This window comes from Diachasmimorpha longicaudata, chromosome 9 (assembly GCF_034640455.1).
Source record: "Diachasmimorpha longicaudata isolate KC_UGA_2023 chromosome 9, iyDiaLong2, whole genome shotgun sequence".
Taxonomy (NCBI): Eukaryota; Metazoa; Arthropoda; class Insecta; order Hymenoptera; family Braconidae; genus Diachasmimorpha; species Diachasmimorpha longicaudata.
This window is the reverse complement of record NC_087233.1, coordinates 4,856,991-4,878,418: the sequence shown is the minus strand read 5'-3', so window position 1 is coordinate 4,878,418 and position 21,428 is coordinate 4,856,991. Positions and strand designations below refer to the sequence as shown.

Genomic DNA, 21,428 nt, shown 5'->3' with positions numbered 1-21,428 from the left:
TCGATAAATAATTTTAAAACAATTTTTGTTCGCTTGGTTGAATAACAAGAAATTTTTCAATTCCCAAAAATATGGAAAAATCTCCCTGAAGAATTGAAAAACCTAAAAATAAACGCAAATAAAACCAAAAAATTTGCAAAATTAAAAGAAAAAAAATTTTTCTTTTTTGAAAGAGAGAATCATTTAATTAATCATTCAAGTGAGGACATATTTTCCAATCGTGGGGATATTTTTAGTGTTAATAAAATTAGTGATCGGGAAAATTGAAGTGGAACTTTTTTAATTGATTTACGATTTTCATTTTGGAAATTTATTCTGACATCCGGGCGGTACCCACTGACCCCAGCCAAGACACTACGTAGGTCGTCGGGTCACGAGGATGATAGGGGTCGATGTACGTCACATTTGTTATTGTTTGTTCAATCAACTGCCACTCTTTGTTATTCCTCAATCAAGGGGAACAAGAAAAAAGCAATTTTTTCGGGTATATCTTGATGATTAAGGGGACGGGGGTGAGCTCATTGTGTAGCTAGGGAAATTTCCGGTGGAAAACACTGCGGGGTTGATTTTTTTCCCTCCATTAATTTCCGAGGAAATACGAAAAACAAACTACTCGATGATCCCACTGCTTTCACCATATTTCCCAACCCTCGGGGCAAAATGGCACTATTTTTTTCTTAAATCACCGGGAAATTTCTGGGCTGTGCGATGGCATAACTTTTATGAAAATTGAACGAGTGATTTTCGAAAAAAAATGGCGATTTTTGGATTAAAAAAAATTTTCTTTTTTGTTAATGAAGGAAGGATATTAATTTTGGGTTTTTTGGACTTTAATTGACATGTCATGATGTCGAGGAGCGCGATGGTTGACTAAACCAACCCCTAAAAATTATTCTCAGACTAAAATATGACAAATTATTACAAAAAAAAAATTTTAAGGAAAAACAAAAATGAAAATTTTAGTCTTCTTTGAATAAATATGTGTTTCTTTAGGTTGTGTAGGGGTGAATTGATCAGTTATACTTTTGGAATCACTGATATATCCACAAACACCAAATAAATGGAAGAAATCACTGGGGAAAATATAATTTTTTTTACAGCAGAAAAATAATCATGAGTTTGCACGACACGAGTTGAGGTCGAACACCAACTGAACTCTCTCCGGGCGTCACGACGCCGACGCCACCTTTCCCGAGTACACGAATCCCACCCCTTGATTCATCCAACCCCCTTTCCCCATCCCTCAGTGGCCGTAGTGTACCTAGAAACTGCAAGCTCGAAACGTACGCGCACCTTCCGTCCTCGGTTTAACGCAAGTACATGGAACTGGTGGATGTATTACCGGCATAAAGCATTATCCTATGGGTGGCTGACCCAACACGACCTGTTCCACTGTTTTTTAAATATATTTTCACGCATTTTCAACGCATTTTATCAGACATCAGTGCGTCGAGGTGCTTTAAAAGATGAGTTTTCAACTCATTTATTTATTTTTTCGTCAGGGGTGACTTCAAGGGCTGGGGAGGGGTGGGGGCGAGGTGACTAAATCGATGGGGAAATTCACCATTGAATTAAAAAAAAAATCATGAATTTTGCTCTCGTAGAACGGAAGTTGCAGAGAAAAATGGAAATCAATGGAATTTTGGGTTTTAAAAAGCAAAGTTTTTTTTTAATTTTGCGACGAAACATATTTGACGTCTCGTCATTGCACGTGACAAATTATTTTCCGGAAAAACATTGGATTTTCCATAACAAAAAAAACGATCCTATGATTTATGAAAATTAATTTAAGAAAATTCTACCAAAAAAATTTTAATCGCTGAATTAAAAAAAAATTGTTGTGTTTCAATTATTATAACATTATCTTAAACAATCAGAAACCAATTTCCACTTCTCCAAGCGATAAAAAAATTAATTTTCCCCGAGTGGAAGGCTAAATGGGTCATGACATTGAGTTTTTCATCACAAATATTCCTGACAAACTGATAAAATGTATTCTACGTCTCGATATTGCGTATAAAAATTACTCTCCGGAAGGAAAATTGAATCTCCATTTTTTTCAATAGAAGTCCTCATTCGATTGGAAAATATGTTGCACATCCTGACGGTGAATTCATGAAAAACCTTGGGATGAGAAAATACCGCGGTAAATTCCACCCGTAGCAGCATTTCATCATGATTATTTTATGACTTTTGCGTTACACCCAGGAATGAATGCACCTGTAGGTATGTCTACGTCAGTGTCGTATACTACATATCGATAATCGATTGACTTGTACGTGAATAACGGAATGCATCGTCAGGGGCTCGTTTTCATTTCCCCCGACGCCAAAGCCAGCCAGTTACCTGGTGGTGTTGGTGATGGTGGTGGTGGATAGTGGTGCTCAGGTGGCTCATAGTTTCAGGTACGACAGGTTGTTCCACCGATACAGCCGGTGTCACGCGACTAACCACAGGTGCAACTGAGAAATCGATCTGTCTAGTTTTGTGAAGAATTACTGACCTCGGGGGGGAGGAGGTCAGCGGTCTCCATCACACCCCACGTTCAAGATTCTTGAATTCATATGATCTCGAAGATGATGACACTGATTCAAGAATTTAGTCGATGTCAAGAAGGTTCGATAGCTGTTATCGAATGACAGATTTGAATTAGAAGAACTGATTATTCGTTAATAATGATCGAATCATTAAGTTGAGTCGTGAAGAATTTGGTAATTGTAACTGGACGATCAATCAAAAAGGGAAAACCTTGTTTAGTAATTATGAAGGGGGTTGTTCAAGGGGTTGTAGGGGGTGTAGAGATGAATTTCCGTGAAAAATTACTGGAGAAATCCGTTAATTGATGGACAGAAGAATTCTTCTGGACAAATTTCGATTATTTAATGATAAACTTCCTCATATACAAAATAAAAAAAAATTAATGGCGAAGAACTGCGAAACTGATCCAGAAATCGAAGAATGATCGATGGGAATTTATTCTATTTTTTTTTTTTGCAGCCAATGACCGATTACCGATTTATAGAATTATTTTCTAAATTTAATGATGAGTTTTTCCGTAGAACAATTTCGACCTCAATCATCACAATTTAATCGGAGGTCCACCATATTTCGATTGTGTCTGAGCTTCATTCAATAACGTCTGTCCCTGGTAATCTGATAGACAGAAAGATAAATGGCTACCAACGCAATTCCCCGGGAGACGGGCCAGAGGCAATCACGTCGACCCTTCTTGAATTTCCGTCACCCCTAATATTCCGTCACGCAGGTTATTTTCTCGTTTGGACAAGACTCGAACTTCGATATTTGTTCCCCAGCGTGTTAATACCTTTTTTCATGAATCCTTGACCATGAAAAATGGACATCTGCCCTGAGAAAAAAAAAGTAGCAAAGAACCTTGTGAAAAGATATCAGAAGATGAAGAGATTGATTTCTGAAGTGAATTGGTGCGAGATATCGATTGTCAATTGATTCCTGCAGATACCAAACAAGGTTCGATGACTCAAGTGGCTCTAATGCTCGATTGATTTGTCATTGTTGTCAATGTCTTCGATGATTGTCAGGTGGCTGATCTCCAACCCAATATAAAACTTGGTCTTCATGTCACCAATGGGTCCAGCTCATGGCTCGTGGTGTTGCTGAAGACCCCGTTGCAATGACTTCAGATTAATTAGCTATCAGTGCACTTGTTGGTTGTTTGATGCAGTTGATGATGGCACCATTGATGACTGTCCTTCAATGTCTAACTGATGTTACGATCGATGGATTGGAAGCCAACGTCAAAGATTAAAGAGCCACTTCAATGATTTGGGTCAGAGCTCATGAAACTCTCGTCGATTGTGGTATCACTTTATGATCACTTCTATGATTTGATTATTTTCGACGACGTCTGGACGCACTTTCCCAAATTGCCGGATTATATCCCACCCTGGGAGCTTATGTTTCCATCATAAATTCATCAGGAATCGCACGTTTTCATGGTCTACCGTACAAACAAAGTATTTTACGAGTCTGGTGGAGTGCTGGCATAGGGGCTAAACTTTAAGGACTATACACCTCTTCACCAAGAGTTGGGTGTATCGATCGTACCTCAACTGTAGCACAACAGAGAAATGCAACTGGGCTTTTTGTCTGGTCATGTCTGGGGCGCACTGAATTCTACGTTCAAGCCGAGCTTTTGTTGAAATCCAAATCTACCCCTCTGAATGAATGCAAAAATACCCTTTCTATGGCTTTGGTTTTATATTTATCGTGAAACCTGTGTCATACCCTCGGGATTGTTTCACCGCACGTATCGAATTTTTATTGAATTAAATGACAAAGGGCGAGATTAAGTACAAAAGATATTTCCAATCATCGATTTTGGTAAAATCATAAATCAGTCAGACTTTGGAATTTGTACGTCTTCGCATTCAACACAGGAGTGATCTATATCGATCGATCGATTTATTCGGTATCGATTTCGATACGATATGATAATGTTACACATTTTCCTGAATAATCTGGCCAATGGATTAATACGAGATAAAAAAAGTTGAAATGGTCGATTACAATTCTTCGATTGTAAGCAATAACATCGACTCTGGGACTTCGAGATGATCAGCTGGTCCGTTCGATTTTCTCTATTATTGACAGCTATTCGATTCTGCAGCTCAACCCCCCGCCCCATCGTTTAAATAAAATCCAAAAGACATCTCGTCTCCCTCGCTCCATTAAATAGAGACATTTGAAACTTCAGAATCTCGATTTCCCCCAAATTTTAATCCCTAAAGAGTCAATGCATCCGAGAACCAGTTGTTAACGTACATTCGCAACTTCGATCGCCCTCACCGATAACAACCTCTCACGACTTATTTTTCTGCGAAACTTAGTGGATCGATTATGTAAAAGCACAAGAATTACCAGAGTTCATGTCCAGCTGGCACTTTTCGACTCGTTAAAAATATGAATCGAGTTGGGTAAAAAATATATTTTTCATGTTTCCTACCTTGCGTGCTGCCGTTCAGCTGATTAGTTGATGGTACACCTGGATAGAGGGTTGAGGGATGCGTTGATGCTTGATTATTATTCGTTCCAGGACATGAGTGAGAATTGGCAGTCGTTGAGTTGGACAGAATGGTATTTTGTTGCTGATGTTGTTGGCTGTGTGGTGCATTGGTAAATTGAGTACCAGGTATCGTTGATGATTGGTGATGATGTTGCTGGGGGGTAGGTGGCTTCTGATTGTACGTATCATTCGTCGGACCTGAAAAAACAAATATTCTCCGTTATTTTTTTCATTCCAACGGGATTTTCCGAGGGAAGGGGTGACGGTAGGGGGTCGATATGGACCCCAGGGGAAAGCTCAAAGATTTTACGACAGTTTAAAAAAAAAAACGATCATTTTGCTCCCATAGAACCCGAGTTATATTTGAAAAGGTGAAGTGGTCTAGGGATCAACGAATGATCTATGATCTATGAAAATTCATTTTGGATTTTCTCCGATTCTAGTGGACTAAAATCAATCGTATTTTTCGTAACTTCATCCGATATCCTCTGATCTGCATGACAAAGGTCACCAGTTCCTCTCTCGAATAGAAAAAAATGATAAATCATTTGCCAATCGATCAATGATCTACCAAATTTAATTCACAATTTTCTCTCGTTCTACTCCATCGAAATGAATAAATTTTTTTTCGTTAATTTGAAGGGAAATTTGGTGAAGCATTCGCTGGGATTATTCTGACCCCATAAAGTGCACCCACGATTATCCTATTTCGTTATTCGATGAGAATGTGGGATTTAACCTCCGTTATGATGCAGTGTGCACCCACAAGCTCCTCATTAGTCAAACCACCGATAAACTCAGACATACAATCCCTCTCCACTTTCTCATACAGTTCATCCCTGTTACAGGCAGACTCTGAATTTTGAATGTCCAGTTCGGTGAATATTTCCCGTGTGTGTTAACCTCATTTCAACTCATGGAAACACCGAGAAACTTCAACTCCCCTGACATTAATCCAAAGGGTGAGTAAATAGTGGTGTAGGTGGAGTTCAAAGGTACCTTAAACACAGACTAATGATGGAAATGAAAGAAAAAATCCGTTTCAAACAGACAAATGGGTGAATTTATCTAATTAACGATTATTTCCCGCCACAAATGCCAATTTAATTCCTTAATTGGGCTGTTTTAAGTAAGAATTTTAAAAAGTCGTCGAAAAAAGTCAAAATCTAATCCCACAAAACGAGGTGACAGGGGATGATGCCCTACATAGACACACGTTAGCTCTCGTTCACAATTTCGACGATTCAGGAATTAACTTGGCCGATACACTACCGCGTATCTGGATGGTAACAACGTTTTCGATATTTCGCTGACACCAGCGACATTCTACCCCCAAACCCAATTAAATTTTCGCATTTGATCGACAGAATTTATCCCTTTGTCAGTCTAAACAATAAAAAAATTGATAAAATATGAGAAATGATGGATGCGATACGTCTTCTGATCTGACAGTACAATCGTGCTCCACTGACCCCGCAGGATCCTCTCTCGCTCGCGATTAAAAAAATATCGGTGACTCTTCATCATGATTGAATTTATATTTGCCCGGGTTTAAATAAAAAAAAAACGGGAATTCACGGTGGTAAACCCGGGGATTTTCACGGCTTGCGCAGACGCAGTATCGTGAAGTGAGGATAAAGGATCTAGTGTCCCAGAGGAATCTCAGATCAATTAATTTTCCACCTTTTATGTGCCTCGTCATATCGCAACTTCACGCCATCATGAGTTTCCATTAAAAATATGAATTTAAATGAATTAATCATCATCGTAAAGGGAGAGTTGTAAACTTTTAAACTATTTTATTCTAATAAACGATTCGCTTGATAACTGGGGTCAATATCAACCCCATTTTTTCATATTTCATTTTTCAATAATCTGTAGATAACTAAAAATTTCCCTTTACGATCAGTTGAATTTCAGAACCAAAAATATAAATAATCTGATTATTTGTCTTTTCTTTCGTTAATCCAAAGACAATGGGGTAAAATGGGTTCATCATGAGGAAATTTTCTCGGCTGTTAACGTCATATTTAGCAAAATACCGTTGATAACTTCGAAAAATTTGATGTGAATTATTTTTATCGTCAGTCGGTAAAATTGAAAATTTACTTACCCTCTTCCGGTATAGGAGAGGTCGGACTATCTGGCAGTAGGATGCCTTTCTGCACGAGCTCTTCTCGATTCGCTCTGACGGAAATTTTTCTCTCCAACGCTAAAAGTTAATTAAAACGTAATTAAATCAATTATTCGATAATTCTCTTCTTTTTCTACGATTTCAATGAATTTCAATTTTATGCTGAACGTTATGGAGACGTTAAACTCACAATTGAGGTGGTAGAATTTAATTTAACGTGCGAATTTCATGACGTTGAATGTAATTAAGGAGATATATTACTCACATCTAGAAGCAGCTTCGAACTTATCCGATTTCTTTTTTCGTTTCCACTTCCAGGGCTTGAATAGTCTACCGAATGCTGAGAATTTACTCTTTCGTTCCAGCGGTGGTGTACGAGCACCAGAGCCCAGGCTATTTGTTCGGAGAGCTGCGCCATTTTGTTTTTTTGCTGAAATAAAAAATAAACTGAATTAGTGAAAATCAATTGAAAAGTCAAAGCCGAGGGAAAATGGCTTTCGCATTATTTGTGATAATTTTATAAACATTTAATATATTTTTTAATTGTCAATTTTACTTTACATTTCAGTAGATTAATAATTCGCCAAAGTTGGTGCCTAAATTTTCAAAATTTGCAAGATTTAACGGGGCTGAATGGCCTTGAATGTTCACAGCCATTTAAATGTTCCAGAAATTAATTATATGGAGTTAATTATATTCCGTAAAAAATGAAAAATAGAGTTTTATTTTTCGGTACCTTTGGCCAATGGAATGTGCCAATCTATGCCTTTATCTTATCGCAATAATTACGTAACCGTATTGTCGCCTTATCACCGAGATTTCTCACAAAAACGTCTCAGTGCGAATGAAATGGAATGTCAATAATTGTAAAAAGAGAAAAAATAATGGGTTTCGTGATAAACGTTTGTTGCTAATCCGAGGATTCAATGGAAGCACCACAACTACACATGAGCACAATTACATCTTTCATGAAATAATACTGTAAATTAATAACCTCTCCTCCCTCGAACCAATGAATATCGAGCGTTAAAAACGGGTAAAATCACGGGGGACAGGAAAAAATTGAAAGTTGTTGTGAACGCGAGGGTAATTTTTCATTGAAACATCGAACAGCTTTTAGGGTATTAAATCCAACCTCTGGAGTCCTATGCTGTGGCAAATGCTTGTATATACATGTTTGTTGGATAGTGGTTGCACTCTCGTTTGTCGCTATATCGGGGAGGGAAATCGATACCCGATAAGTTCCTGACGCTGGGGTTTGAATTTACCGGTGGGGGATGGCTTGTCGATTACTTGACGGGTGCACTTGAGTTGTGCATGCCGATGACCCACGTTAACGAGGAGTAATTGGCAAACAAAATTTTTCAAAAATCCACACGAAACCGAGGCTAATTGGATCAACAGTAATTTCGAATGATTTTTTGAATGAGGGGGTGGAAGTGGGGGATTGATGGTGGTGGATAGTTAGTTGGATAGTAGATTGGGCAAAATGATATAGAAACAAAAAAAAAATCGCCCATTTTGCGCCCATAGGAGCCGAGTTACAACGGAAAGTTAATGATCTAGCGATCGATAAATGATCTATGAAAATTCATCAGGGATTTTTGGGGGATCTACTGGGCGGAAGAGCTTCGTTTTTTCTTCGAATTTACACGAAGGTTTCTGAGGACATGTATCCCAACCTATTTTGCCCCGTCACTCTGCAAATGATCGAGCGGATCGATGGATCTTCCATAAGAATTTGGTTGCAATTTGGTGCCATTTTAATGAATTAAAGTGGATATTATTGATTTATTATTAATTCAAAGGAGAATTTCAATCCACTTTGATCCAGTGATCTGGAAATCGATGATCTATAATGATCCAGAAAAATTAATTTAGGATTTTCTCCTAACCTAGCCCTCCCATTCTGCCCCATCCAACAAGGCCCACCTTAAATAACTCTTTAAAAATCCCTAAACGATCTCCAAAAATGAATTTCCGATTTTTTCCTCAACCCCTGCCCCAAAATAACTGATTTTTTTTTCAATTATCCAGTAAAACCTCCACCTTTCCCCTCAACCCAATACCACCCCATTCTGCCCCGACTGACGCTCCAAACATCGCCCAATGATCTCCAAAAATCGACTACCATTTTTCTCCCACACTGGAAACCCCTAAACACTTTTTTTTTCAACCCTCGCAGAAATTTCCTCAATTCTCCACCGAAATATCATCCACCCCCTTTACCCCTCATACTGCTCACAATAATGTTCACCTTATACCGTTAGAATCACCAGATTGTCACTCCCCAAAGACTGTTGACTGCACCCAGCAATGACAGTAACCAGTTGTCCAAAGTTTTCGGTGTATTGCCATTGGGTTGTCAACCCGGTACAGGTAATTGGAGACAGAAAACAAAGTACTTCTCCTCACACCCCTCCGGGGGAGGGAGGGGGCGCACTCACCCGCCGGCTGCTACCAACAGTAACCATGGTAACACAGCCCCTCCGTTACGACATCCCTTATGCGAGCTTAATACCCAGTGCCGTCAGTTCGGCAACCTCTGGTAGCATTTATTTTCCACTCCTCCCTGAGACTCACTTTCATGTATTTAATTTGAGTAACGATGCATTCGGCATTAACGTTTTGAATTTCATTTCACGAGAGTAATTGTCTCGTTTCGTTCAACACTGGAAAACGAAAATTTCTTTTTCTCTTCATCTCAATTTACGATATTTCCTTCTCTGGTTGTACTGGAGGGAAAATCGTTATGGTGAGGATCAAGTGAATGTTACGGTGCTTTCCAACTGGGGATGATGAGGGGGGAGAGGGGGGAGGGGGTGCTGTTACCGTTCATCATTTTACGATGGGGAGACGGAGATTTTTTTTTTTCAAGTGGATGGGAGGGGACAAGTGCAGTTAACGAGGGTTTTTGGGGTTCGATTTTGATTTAGGAACTTCAGGAAAATGCGTTTTTTTTAATTGTTGAAGAACACGTGGAGTATAATTGCAGTTGAATTTTTTTTATTAGGAGACTTCGGCAAAATACGTTTTTTTTGAGTCGAAAGAAGTTTTTTTTTTCAATTTTTTGTTTTTGCAATTGAGAAATTACGACTATTGACTATTCTGATTATTGGTTTTGGAATTAACGGCTGTGATGATTTTGGGCGGTAAATAATTCGTGGAAATTCTTTTTTTTATGAAATGAGAAATTTGTAAAAAAATTTCGAAATGCGCGAAAAATTGTGGAAAATGATCTGGAGGTTCGATCAACCATCGAAAAAATCGCTTTGGAATTTTTTTCATGGGGCAATATGGATCACAGGTAGTCTCTCCCCGTCCTAAACACTTCAACCACTTTTTCCTCATTTATTTTTCAATCCCAAGACGACATTTTCTCATTGTCTGGAGGATAATTGAGTCTGATGCGTCTCTCTGCCCCTTGTCCACATCTCCTCCCCCCCCATTCGATTGTACTCCATTGGATTTATTTTGCGCACACTCAGTACCGATCCTTCTCCACAACTCCACCATGATCGACGACATTTCGTATTACTACTTGATGCTCGCCTACGGCCGTTTGAACAATTACACCGAGCGACTTGCATTGAAATTTCCCCAATTAAATTCTCAAATCCCCTTCATTTTCGATCCACGAAGGAGCCACCCAACCGAACTGATTAAACTCAACTCCACTGGAAAGATCGGGAAACTCATCGTCAACTCAAAGTTGATAAGAGGATTGCATTCACTCGATGACTTTGAAAAATTATTCAAAAACGAATGAAAACAATTTATTCGTTGTCAATTCGAGAGAAACAAATCTGATTAATGTGAAGTATTCATCGAGTAAAAACAAAAGTTACGACTCAACTTCGAAACTTCGATTACTCATCTGTACTCAGTAAATCTTTTCTTGAAGTAACAAAATAATTTTTTATGTTTTTAGTTAGGAACGAGTTATTTTTATCGGAAAAATTTTACTTGAGAGTCGAATTTTTCCAACAAAATTTTCCCTAAAAGTTGTTGAGTGTCATTTCGTCTCACGTTTCGCCCTCTGGGGATCCAATTTTTATCAAAAATTTTTTTTCCTGTGAGGGATGAGAGAAGTGTATGTTCCCCTGAGGGTCAACTTGAAGACTGACATTATCACTTAAATTAACGATTAGCTATTTATCATGGAATTGTGGGAGGAAAAAATTTTTTTTTTCATCTGAGGCCCATTTGGATGTTCCATTTTTCCCGAAATTGAATGCCCCGATGACAAGTTGTTTTCAGCGATGGGAGAGGAAAGAATGAGTGCAGCATCAATAATCGAGGGAGTGCTCTGTGAGCCCATGGCCTTGTTTCCCCGCTGCACTCGAGGGGGACGATTTCTCGACTGATGAAGCGTGGTTAGCTGGCCCCAATTTTCCACAGTTTTCATGACCGCAATACCGTGAGAACTCATTTTTACCTCCAAACATTTATTCACTCAGTTTAAACCTTCAGATTTGAAAATACTGAAAATATCAGTCTATTAATCAGTTTTTGACGAATATCTCAAAATCCAGGGCAGATGGCAAAATTTTCATTCTTACCTTTTTTGTGGAGCATATCGGATACTACAATAAATGTTATAACAAAAATTTTGCTATCTTTCTTAGATTCAGAGTTATTCCTCCAAAAGTGGACTCTGAAACGAGTCAACTCATGTTCCTTTACGAATTCGCTGCTGATATATCGATTGGAAATATCAGAAATCGCCAATAATTTTTAAAACAAGAAATTACTTCACTTCTATCTATTCTTCTAAGAAAACCGCAATAATAAAAAATTATCGTTCATTTTCCAAGGACGTTGTGTGAAACCTAATTAATTTATCAAGATCCATTGGCAACAAATCCCAAATCCCAGTTATCGATAAAAAAAAACTTTTTTCTATTTCTACGGACTCAGAGTAACAGAAGAATCGATGAAAATGATCTAGAGATTCGATAAATGATCGACAAAAATTTATTTCCAATATTTTCTTGGTCGACTACAGCAAAATGGCATATTTTTTCGTCAACTTGACGAGTAATCCGGGCTATTCCCTCCCCCACATCCCAAACGATCTCTAAACCACTAAAATACCTCTCCTCCAAAAAATACAAAAAAACCTCTCAACCAAATTTATCCAAATTCCTTCCCCCATTCGCATAAAATTGATTTCATTCACAGAAAAACAGCTGATTCCCTGTGGAAAAATCATGGAATTGCGGTTTCATTCATCCAAGATGACGTAACCCGCCATTTTCAATAATAAAATCATTATTTTTGGCCTACACTATCTCCCTCTCACCCCCCCGAATAGTGGGAGAACTTCCGGAAGTCGCGGAAGGGGAACAAATGTAGCTCGTAAAAGCGTTGAAGGCAATGGCGAGCGTACGACTAGCACCGTTACTCCCGTATGTGTAAAATGAAGTTTAAAAAAAAAATAAATAAATACAACATGGGAGTCGAAGCGTGGAGGAGCCGTCTCTCTTTCACTCGTTCACCTTCGCAGCTGGCGAGCTCATTTTTCTTCGGATTACAATTGTGTGTGTATATCCGCGGGAGGGGCTGGGGGAGGGGGGACGTAGGTGATACGTAGAACACCGGGATAAGTTGGGTGTTGCACGGCTTGCGTACTCATGCGATGCGTCATGAGGAAAAAAAAAAAAGGTGTATTGGGACCATGACTGAGTTTTATTCTGCGCCGTTGTCATGTCATCGGTAAAATGGCCCGTTTTTCCCCGCATTAAAATTTTTTTTGCGATTGGAGAGGGAGTCAGGGGTTCTATAATTATGTTATGGGGTAGGGGAAACAATTGTCTAAGTGGTACAGAAAGAATTTTTCATTTAGGTATCATAGGACAAAACTTTTTTTTTTTTTTAAATTAATATAAATAAATCTATGAGGACCTGTGTGACACTGGTGATTTTGGTGATCGTATAGAACATAGGAGACCATGGGGAACCATAGAAAATTCGTGTCGGTACACGCAATTTCTGTATTATCAACCTCACTCTCGTTAAAACGCTCCTGCGAAAAAATATAGTCTATGGGATATCGAACTTGCAATTTTTCGGGCCATAGACTTGTGGACAATCCCCTATGTTAACATTGTTAATTGTGTATAATATAAGTTAGAAGAAAAACCTAAATTGATCCAGAAATCGATAGATGATCTATGGACTGAATGATCTTTCCATCGATTGCGTCTACATAACTCCCCAGAAATATTTTCATTCATTCATCGGTGAAAGTAACGACCGATTGTGTGGTTATCGAACAAATCTTACAATAAGCATCTGAAGATGATCCACAACATCGGGAATGATCCACCGATCGATAATTAATCCACAAAAATCGCTACAAAATTCGTTCCAAATATACCCTCTCAAAACAGATCATCACTCATCTCACCATTCTCTACATCTCTTCGAAAAAATCGTAGTCTTTAGACAATTTCGTAAAAACAAAAACAATCGCGAAACGTCCATTGATCTAGAAAATGAGCGAATGATCTAGATAATTTAATTTAGGATTTTCTCCTGATCTACCAAAGCGAAATGGGATTTATTTTTTTTCAATCTCTTCAACTTTTTCTGATCTATCAAAAGGGGTCACTTCCCAACAGCCCACCCCCCCTTCCTCCACCCCCCGCCCTACCCCCAAATCATTCCAACTAGCCAACTGGAATGAGCAGAATCGAAGAAATAATAGAGAAACACTCAAACTTCTTCAACTCTTATTTTCAACAGGATATTGACTCAGTACGTGCTGTGCATGTCACAGAAGGTCGCATACCATTGGCTCACGGGTAAACACCAGGCGAACAATCGCATACCACTGAGGATTGCCAATGCATTCGCCATGAATCAGAAAAAAAAAAATGATGACCCTGTTATCATTCCTCTCGTTCCCGTGGGTTCATAGCCCACTGGTGGACGAGTAGGATGTCAAAGTCAGTGACTTGCTCGACCCAATAAAGTGTGAATAAATTACCAGGACAAGTGGAACAAAAAGTCAATTTTTTTTTCAATGCCTACGCACACTCACAATGCCCACGCGACCAATGAGAGTGAAGAAGACGCTGGGAGATGATGAATAACTAGCCCACACACTTTTTTCTTTCAGCGAAAGCGAATAAATTCCGGGAATTTTGCGATCTCCGCAGCGGAGGTTTCTCTTTATTGAAAATATGTTAATTATTGGGATAATTTTAGGATTTATTGATTGGTAATATTATGGAGGCCAAATGCGATTGATGAAATTAACTTGATGGCACTCACGTTTACTCTTATCCCTTTTCTTTGTTGAATTCCCAGGCTTCAACATCACGCCATTCCTCGCCCAACGCACATCACAATGCGAATGAATGCAACGATTAGTCGAATTTCTCCGGTGAATATTATTTCAGAAACGATAATAAATATTCGATAAACTTGTTTTTGGGGGGATGGTATTCTAGCAGCGACAAAAGTACCACTGGCGCTTGCCACTGCTCAAGCAATCACTCGAAGGCTCCTCGAAAAATCTGGAGAGTTGCCAGAGGTGTGAGAGACTCGCAGATCGACGATGAGATGTGAGGAATGAAGAATAAATGGTCGGAGCGAACGGATGAATCAATAAAAATTGCGGTTGGCTTTCCGGGCAGGTGAATTCATCCGGAAAGCGGAGGGAATTACGGAAAATTTGTTTGACTCGAAAAAATATGTTTTAAGAATTGATCGACGTAAACTAGTGAGGAAAATTCCGCGCGGAGAAAGTTGCAGAATTTTTTTTTGGTAACTGCGTTCCGCTGAACGTTCGAATTCATCCGGAAACCGGAGAGAATTATGGAAAATTTGTTAGACACAAAAATTATATTTTAAAAATTAATTGTCGGATAGGTTGATGCAAACTAGTGAGGAAAATTCCGCGCGGAGAAAGTTGCGGAATTTTTTTTTGGTAACTGCGTTCCGCTGAACGTCCGCAGCGGAGAACAGTCGCGGAAAAATAGTTTGAGAATGAAAGACTCGCAGAGGAATTCCACAGGATTTTTTCCGCAATTTTCCGTCCGCAAATCCCGATTTTGTTATTTCTCGCGACTAATTGAAGGTCTAACTCATCTCTGAGGCAGCGCTAATTGCGGAGAAAGTGAAAGAAGAGATTTTCCGAGGACGAGAGGCTGAGACCCACATTTTCCTTCAATTCCGCAAGTGTTGCCGGACGGAATCTTTCCTTCCGCACGTATTTTTCCGACTTTGTTCGCTCAATTTAGAGCTTCAAGCAACAAAAAAAGCTTCAGAGCTTCGGCGAGCATCATTCTCACCCGAAAAACTTTGGTGTTCATATTTTTTTCGTCAATAAAAAGTATAAAATTAATTTTTGACTGATTTAGCTCAATGATTTTGACATGTTAAATTGTTTTTTTATGTTTCCAACAATTGGAGGGGTGTTTACATTGGCAGTGGCCCTAAATCGTTGATTTTTCAGTTGAAACATCGGTCGAGGATGATGAAAAACCAGAAGGCAATTGGGTGGGTTTGTATGAGACGGCAGCAGTCAGTGTCTATTTCTGGATTGGTGCGGTCGCCAGTGTTACTGAGGATAAACATACCGCGAGTTGTATGTTGTGTGGTACCAACGACCCTGCTGAGGAGTACTGGCGATGGTTGAACGGTCAAGGTTCATCCAATGATGTTTATCGAGAGGGATAAATTCACGGTGAATGAATCATATTCGCGGAAAATTGTCAATAACAATTTTACTTTATTTCTCAAGATTCTAATTATGAATCCCCGGAAATGTCATTTCCCAGATTCAGAAATTAATTAGAAAATTAAACAATGTGGGGAAATAATTTTCAAACGAGGGAAAATTTTTTTTTCAGTTCAGAAAACTTTAAAATACTCATTTTGGAAACGGAATATTGCAATAATTTCTTTTGTAGGGAATCAAAAAGTTTTTACGGCATTTCATGTTCGTATGAATATAGCGGTAATTTTTGATGAATAAAATGGGGTCATATTTCACCCCGTAAAGATGAATGTTTTTTAGACTGATTTTTCAGTGGAATTTGTCAATAAAAAATTTATGTTGCTGTAATGTGCCGTCATAAAGAGCATACGAGCTCATATAACCCCCAAAAGGTAAGAAATTCAAGGGAAGAGAACGCGAAAACTGTAGCACAAAAGCAATGAAACTGAATCCCGGAATGTTGAAAATTGTTTCCGCCTTTTCTCACGTTTTACGATATTTTCTGAACCAAAAAAAAAAAAAATCATTTCCCCGAGAGAAATGAGTCATTAAAATTGTAAAAATATTTTCCTAACGGTTCTCCATAAAACCAGGGAACGCTCTCCCACGCCTCAACAAAAAAGAAAAAGAAAAATTTATAAAAAATATGTTTGTAAATAATTTAAGCCAATTGGTTCGCAGAAGTACAAAACATTTCATGTTATCGTAAAAACAAGCAATTGTGATGGTGATAAAAAATTATTAATAAATAAAGATGCAACCGGCTCGACGATGCATGACGCAACGCGAGTAATTACACTGTATTTCTCATGATGAGTGCACCCAGTGCCTGTTTACGAGTAGAGGGAGGCACGATTGCCTCTTGGAAGATGCTCAAGATATTCTAGATTGGTGACTGAATTCCAAGAATTAATTTAGCTTGCGTTTTCACTTGCATATTTTTTTTTTTCTATTCACTTTTATCTCGGTGATATTCTTTTTTTGGCCCGAGTCAATTATGGAATTAATTGAGATATTTTTAAACTGTGGTGATGGAGGTTGTTAAACTCATTAGCAAACGGGGCTCGACACGAAAAAAATGAGTTTCCATTCCAAAGTAGAAAGAATCAAATTTCCTGACTTGGGAAATAATGCCCCTAGGAACATGATTTTTCAGGAGATTGAGAAAGTTATAAATAATTTTTTTAGAATCAGCCTGTTGTGGTACCATTACTAGCCAAATATTGGAGAGAAACCGAGAATTTTTTGCTAGTGATTCTGAGCTGAATGATCTGTTGAAATTGATTCAAGATTATCTATCGATCGGGGTAATTTTAGACCCCCAGGAAATTTAAGTTGTTGAGACTATTCTCACTTGATTGAGTAACCCAGAGGATCACAAATACTCATGATTCTACTTAGTGTATTACACAGCGAATCATGAGTGAGCTATTGCGATGTTGCCCTCTAGGTACACCAAGTGGAACGACCGGAGTCATGACAGGGAAAGCCACAAGAGTCTCACGACTATTCTCACGCACGAATGTAGCTGCTACTTAAATTTATAACCAACATAAATCACATAAAAAAAGCTATTCATCTGTGTTACGCCCCCGAAAAAATTGCACAATGAATTAAAAATGTTTTTTACTGTTGAATAAACCTTTTAATTGACATTCAACTCAGTTAATTTTTTTACGAGTTGGGGATGGATTTATCTTGATGGAAATACCGCAAGAATTTCGTATCAATTTGCGAAAAAAAATTATTCATTTAGGGCCCATAGATCAGGAGAAAATCCTAGATCAATTGTCATAGATCAATCATCAATATCTCGATCATTTTGCGATTATGATCGACGTAATATCGAGGTACAATGGCCCCATTTTATAATGATGAAGTCACAAAATATTTTAATAGTACTAAAAAGAAAAAAATCCTAAATCAATTTTTCTAGATCATTCTTATTGATCGCTGGATCATTTCCACATCTTTCGGTGTAACTTCCGTTGTAATCGAGCAAAATGGATCGTATTTTTTGTTTTATTTTATGCTAAACTTTCTCAACTATCCTATGGGGTCATTATCGACCCCTCCCCCCTCCTCCTCCCTCCCCATACTGCTGATAATTTTTTACCCATTATTTCGAGGAAGATGAAAAGAAGTGTTTTTAAAATTACATAATTCCCCTTTTGGTTGTTTTTAATGGTTTTGGCTCTTTGGAAGAGTCAGGTAGACACCTGTCAGGCGATCATCAAGTCTCTCCCTGGATGAAAAGGAATACAAAATGGTTAAAGAGAGATAAAAATGCGGCAAACGAGGGATGAGAGATGGGGGGGAGGGGAAGAAGGAGAAAAAGCGGGTCTGGGGTACAATTACGTTGAGAAGGCGTTGGGGGAGCTCGAAGGGGGGAGAAGGGGGGGAGATCGATTGTAGGGGATAGAGTCTTTCATTTTCAACCGTAGTTGAACGAAGAAAAGGCGGACGGGAGTAATCTCGATTGCAGGAACGAGTGTAGAGCAAGATGAATTTCCTGTTTTATTTCTTTTCCGCACGATCGTTCTTTTTGTACAATTGAAAAAGAAGTTAATTTCTCGGTATTGAATAGACACTCGACAAAACTCGAAACTCGATCGAGATATTAATTTTAAGAATTTGGGGAATTAATGGATTGGGGGTGAGTATTGACCCCGAGTGCGTGAAATAAAATTCTTCGAGTAATTATGAATTTTTGGGATCATCCATTGATTTCCTCGATGATCTCACGATTTTTCAGGACTACTACAGTCAACCGGGGCAAAATGGGCTGGAATATATTTGTAGTGGAAAGATGAGGGAATTTAGCACGTGATGGAAAAAAAATGATCCATTTTGGCCCATTAGATGCCGAGAAAATCGTAAAAGAAGGATCGTAGATCATTGATCAATCGCTAGATCATATTGACGCTTTTCACTGTAACTATCGTTCTATGGGGTCTAGACGCGTGGTTTTTTTTTTAATTCGTCGGTAAATTTTCCGCCCAATTCATCGGGGTCATTATCAACCCCCTACCCCCCCCCCCAGTGATTTCCACTCATTTTTTATGCAAAAATATTGATGAATGTCCCCAGACATAAAGTACCATAAAAAAATATTCAACGACTTTTGCTCTCGACACATTTTCCATTAATAGACTATTTTTATTAACACTTAATCCATCATCGTGGAAATGAATTCAATTCACTGAGGTTTTTTTATAGATCCTTCAGCGCTTCAACAGCCATCACTCCACTTTGCAACGCGATAATACGAGGCGTCGAAGCTTTGTTGTTGTCCTATTGTTGTACTCTTTCACCATTGCCATCGTATATACATGTCCCACGGTGATAGAGTGAGGTTTGAGTACAACAAAAAAAACCACACACACACACACACACACACATGAGAAGATTAAAAAAAAGTGAGAGAGACGCTTTGATCCAGTTTTCGTTCAGTACCGGACTCTTGAATGACGCGCACTTGTCTCCCGTTCTTCTGGGGATAGAAAACTGCCGTTCAAGCGCATTATGCCGCCAGTAGAAACAACAGAAAAAATACTATAATTTTTTTTCAGTCCTTCTTTCTTCCTAAAATAAACACGGCGGTTTAAACAAAGAATTGGAAGGGAATAAAAGCCAGGGAAAAATTGTGTTTCATCTCTGAATGAGAATTTTTCACATTTATGAGGGGAAATAATTATCTTAATTAAATTCATTAGAATTAACGAGAGGACAAGAGGATTTTTGCTGGGGGGGGGGGCGAAAGGGGTCAATGGTAACCCCTTTTACCATTTACTCGCAGAAATTAATAAATATTTTAATAATGATTAATTAATTTTTCTCTTCTAGAATTCTAATTATGAATGAAAATTTTGAATCGATCTGGCGATCGATAAATTATCTAAAAAATTGATCTCCGATTTTTTAATGAGTTATTAGATCAAAATGGTTCGATGTTGTTTTTAATCTTCTGAAAAATTTCGTTGATTATTACAACAAATCAATTGTAGTCCAAATAAACTAAATAATTTACTAAACAGGACTGACTGGTTCCTCATTAATCAATAAAACCGCCACATGACCGAATCAGACCGCGGGAAATTCAAATAACGCCCACAATCGATCTCTCGTTGACATGTAAAACTCGCCTGGTAATTTCCGAAACAAAAAACACCCCATTCCGGTCCCTCAAGTGGGTTAATTATACATTAAAATAATTCCTCCTAAGTGAAATATTTAGATTTGTCTTGTAAAATAGGGTCGATCCCCACTCTCGATTTATCCAGGATTTCAGAATCTTCAATGAGCCCACTCAAGTCCGCCCTTTCCCAACCCCGCACAATTCCATTCCCCACGATAATCACCCATTCTCACCCCTAGACAATCATCCCCCGAGGGTAAAGCACCACGCAAAATACCCCTCTGTCTTTTCCATCGCCATTTTCCGATTTTTCCCAACACCTGTTTACTGTCTCTGGGCGTCTGGAAATAAACCCTCGCAGTGGCAATGGGGGCGGGGAGGGGGAGGGTAGAGAAGAAGAAATATTTATTTCTTGAGACGTTGCCATCTTTTTTGAAGATGAAAAATTAATGACGAGGGGAAACTGAGTCCCGGGATAAAAGAAATTGTTAAAAACATTTCATTGTTAGTTATTCCTCACCAGTAAATTCAATTGAGACTTCGTGTGGCTCAATTTAAAATTTAAAAAATTGTTAAAAGTTCATGTTTATCGGACCTGTTAATTCACTTTGTCTCGGGTAATTGCAATCAATTTTTTTAATGAAAAAATTGTGAATGAAGTAGTTGTGATCGATGAGATCATAGTCACTGACAACGCCCCATCACAAACCCACAATACAATGATGAATTCACAGAGGCGAAACACGAGACGAAGTGGAAGATGAGACATGACAACATGGCATCACTTGGGAAGACAACACATCCCGAAGATGTTTCATCGGTTGTAATTAATTCTCACGTGGATGAAGAACGAGGACAGAGACAGACTCAACTGCGGATGAATTACGCAAATTGTAATTATTGTGCATCAGGGAGTTACATTGTGAAAGACACTTCCGGTTGACAATTTATTCCATTTTTTTTATATCACCAATACATGACCTGTACAATGTCGGGGTCGATAATAGTTCTATCTAGTGAATCGGTAAATTCTCGATCCCAACCTCTGGTTATAATCCCCTTTTACCCCATTATTTTTTTAATTATCATCAAACAACAATTTTCAATAAATAAAAATTTTCGGAAATAACTGAATAAATAACAAGGGAAAAATGATAAAAGTTACCAAAAATCATCGACTGGGGTCGTTTTCGACCCCGTGAAATTAGCGAGAAATAAATGGGAATTAAAGCGATACTTTTTTGTTGAGGTCATTGACATCAATTTCAACTTTTTTATTGACCTCCTCCTCCTCCTCTCCCCCACCCCCCCCCGGATGGACCAAAAGTTTTGAGCAGAAACAGAGCATCCGATTGAAGCGCCAAACTCCAACGGTGAGTTT

The 21,428-nt window shown here is 38.5% G+C and overlaps 1 protein-coding gene across 9 annotated transcripts in view; it reads right to left on the bottom strand.

Annotated features, from left to right (window-relative positions):
• The window catches only part of LOC135165835 (phosphatase and actin regulator 2), a 93,400-nt gene that overhangs the window by 39,142 nt on the left and 32,830 nt on the right, over nucleotides 1–21,428 (bottom strand). For 8 of the 9 annotated variants that reach the window (XM_064127563.1, XM_064127564.1, XM_064127566.1 and 5 more), the window contains 3 exons: nucleotides 7,444–7,608; nucleotides 7,158–7,256; nucleotides 4,985–5,242 (listed from right to left, as the gene is read on the bottom strand). In XM_064127563.1, coding sequence (XP_063983633.1) covers nucleotides 4,985–5,242; nucleotides 7,158–7,256; nucleotides 7,444–7,608 — 522 coding nt within the window. Of the gene's footprint in view, nucleotides 1–4,984; nucleotides 5,243–7,157; nucleotides 7,257–7,443; nucleotides 7,609–14,459; nucleotides 14,642–21,428 lie in introns of those variants that run through there. The other variant, XM_064127567.1, reaches the window with a different exon arrangement.